The sequence below is a fragment of the Tupaia chinensis genome, unplaced genomic scaffold (genome assembly GCF_000334495.1).
Source record: "Tupaia chinensis unplaced genomic scaffold, TupChi_1.0 Scaffold000346_1, whole genome shotgun sequence".
Classification (NCBI taxonomy): domain Eukaryota; kingdom Metazoa; phylum Chordata; class Mammalia; order Scandentia; family Tupaiidae; genus Tupaia; species Tupaia belangeri.
In genome coordinates, this window is record NW_006159840.1 from 978,342 (window position 1) to 979,551 (window position 1,210).

The following is a 1,210-nucleotide window of genomic DNA, read 5'->3' on the forward strand; positions in this document are numbered from 1 at the left end:
GCTCTGGCTGCCTGCTGGCCCTGCTGCTCTACAAGAAGGAGAGACGGTGAGGACGGGAGTGGCGTGGGCGCAGAGGCAGGGTCCGTGCCGGATCATGGGCGGCTCCTTTTGTTTTTGAGCCTTCAGGTTTTTAGTTCAGAACTCTGCAGAAGCAGTGTCCGGGTTTTCGCTTTCAAATGTGTGCATCTCCACCGGGGGTGGGGGGGGTACCCCAGGGGGGCGCCCCATTGGACCAGAGCCGAGGTGCCACCTGCAGGCGTGGCGCAGGTTCGGATGTGCACACCGCTTTCTTGCCATGCCCGAGGACTAGCAGAAATGGAACACCTTTCATGAGCGACTTCCTGCCGATCCGTCTGCCCTCTTCCCAGTAATAGAGGGGAGCATTTACAGGTGCCTGCTGGGTATCAGCTTTGATGCCACCCTTTGGCTCCACCTTGCTGGGCTCCTTCATGTCTGGGTCGAGGCACTGAGCTGGGAGCCCTGTGGGGCTGGCCCTGGCCTGGCCAGAGCAGGCCCTGGTCTCCTGCTGTCCCTCTTGCTGTTGGTGATGAGTCACAGGCAAATGAGGGCGGGCACTGCAGAGTACTGGCCGTGGCCATCCACACCCAGAAATGCAGAACTAGGGTGAAGCCCTGGGGCCTGGGGAAGGGCATTTAATGAGCAGGTACGGGACCAGCAGCCAGTCAGCTGTTGGCTCCCACAATCTCATCTGGCAGCCTTGGGGGCAGCGGGAGGTGTGGCCCCGTTACAGGCCCAGTGACTGTGGGAGCACAGGTGAAAAGTTATCAGATTCTAGACCTAAGAGGTGGCGTGGGATTCGAGTCCTGTCCTACCCGGTTCCAGAATCTGCTCTTCCCACTCAGTCATGACGGACACATCTGTTTTGAGCCTGCTGTCAACGGCTGGCCATTTGCCCTTCAGAACGTCATGCGTTGGCAGGGGCATCTGGGGAAATAGTGCCACCCGGAGGAGCACGCGGGGTAGCGACCTGCTGGAGTGGGGCAGGGCGGCTCGTTCTTGCCTAGAGTAACAACGGCCTCTCTTGTTCTAGGGAGACAGTGATAAACAGGCTGACCGGCTGCTGCAGGAGGAGTTCACACGTGTCTTACAAGTACTCCAAGGTAACCTTCTGCCGACGCCCGCGCTGTGCTGCTAGTCCTGCCGGGGGCCTGGGGCATCAGCACCACTAGCGCCGGCAGTGGGCTCGGGC

The 1,210-nt window shown here is 60.4% G+C and overlaps 1 protein-coding gene across 1 annotated transcript in view; it reads left to right on the top strand.

Moving 5' to 3' along the window:
- IGF2R (insulin like growth factor 2 receptor) overlaps positions 1-1,210 on the top strand; it is a gene marked incomplete at its 5' end in the record, with an annotated part of 104,333 nt that overhangs the window by 100,145 nt on the left and 2,978 nt on the right. The window contains 1 exon segment of the mRNA XM_014589243.1: positions 1,052-1,121. Within this exon segment, the coding sequence (XP_014444729.1) occupies positions 1,052-1,121 (70 nt within the window).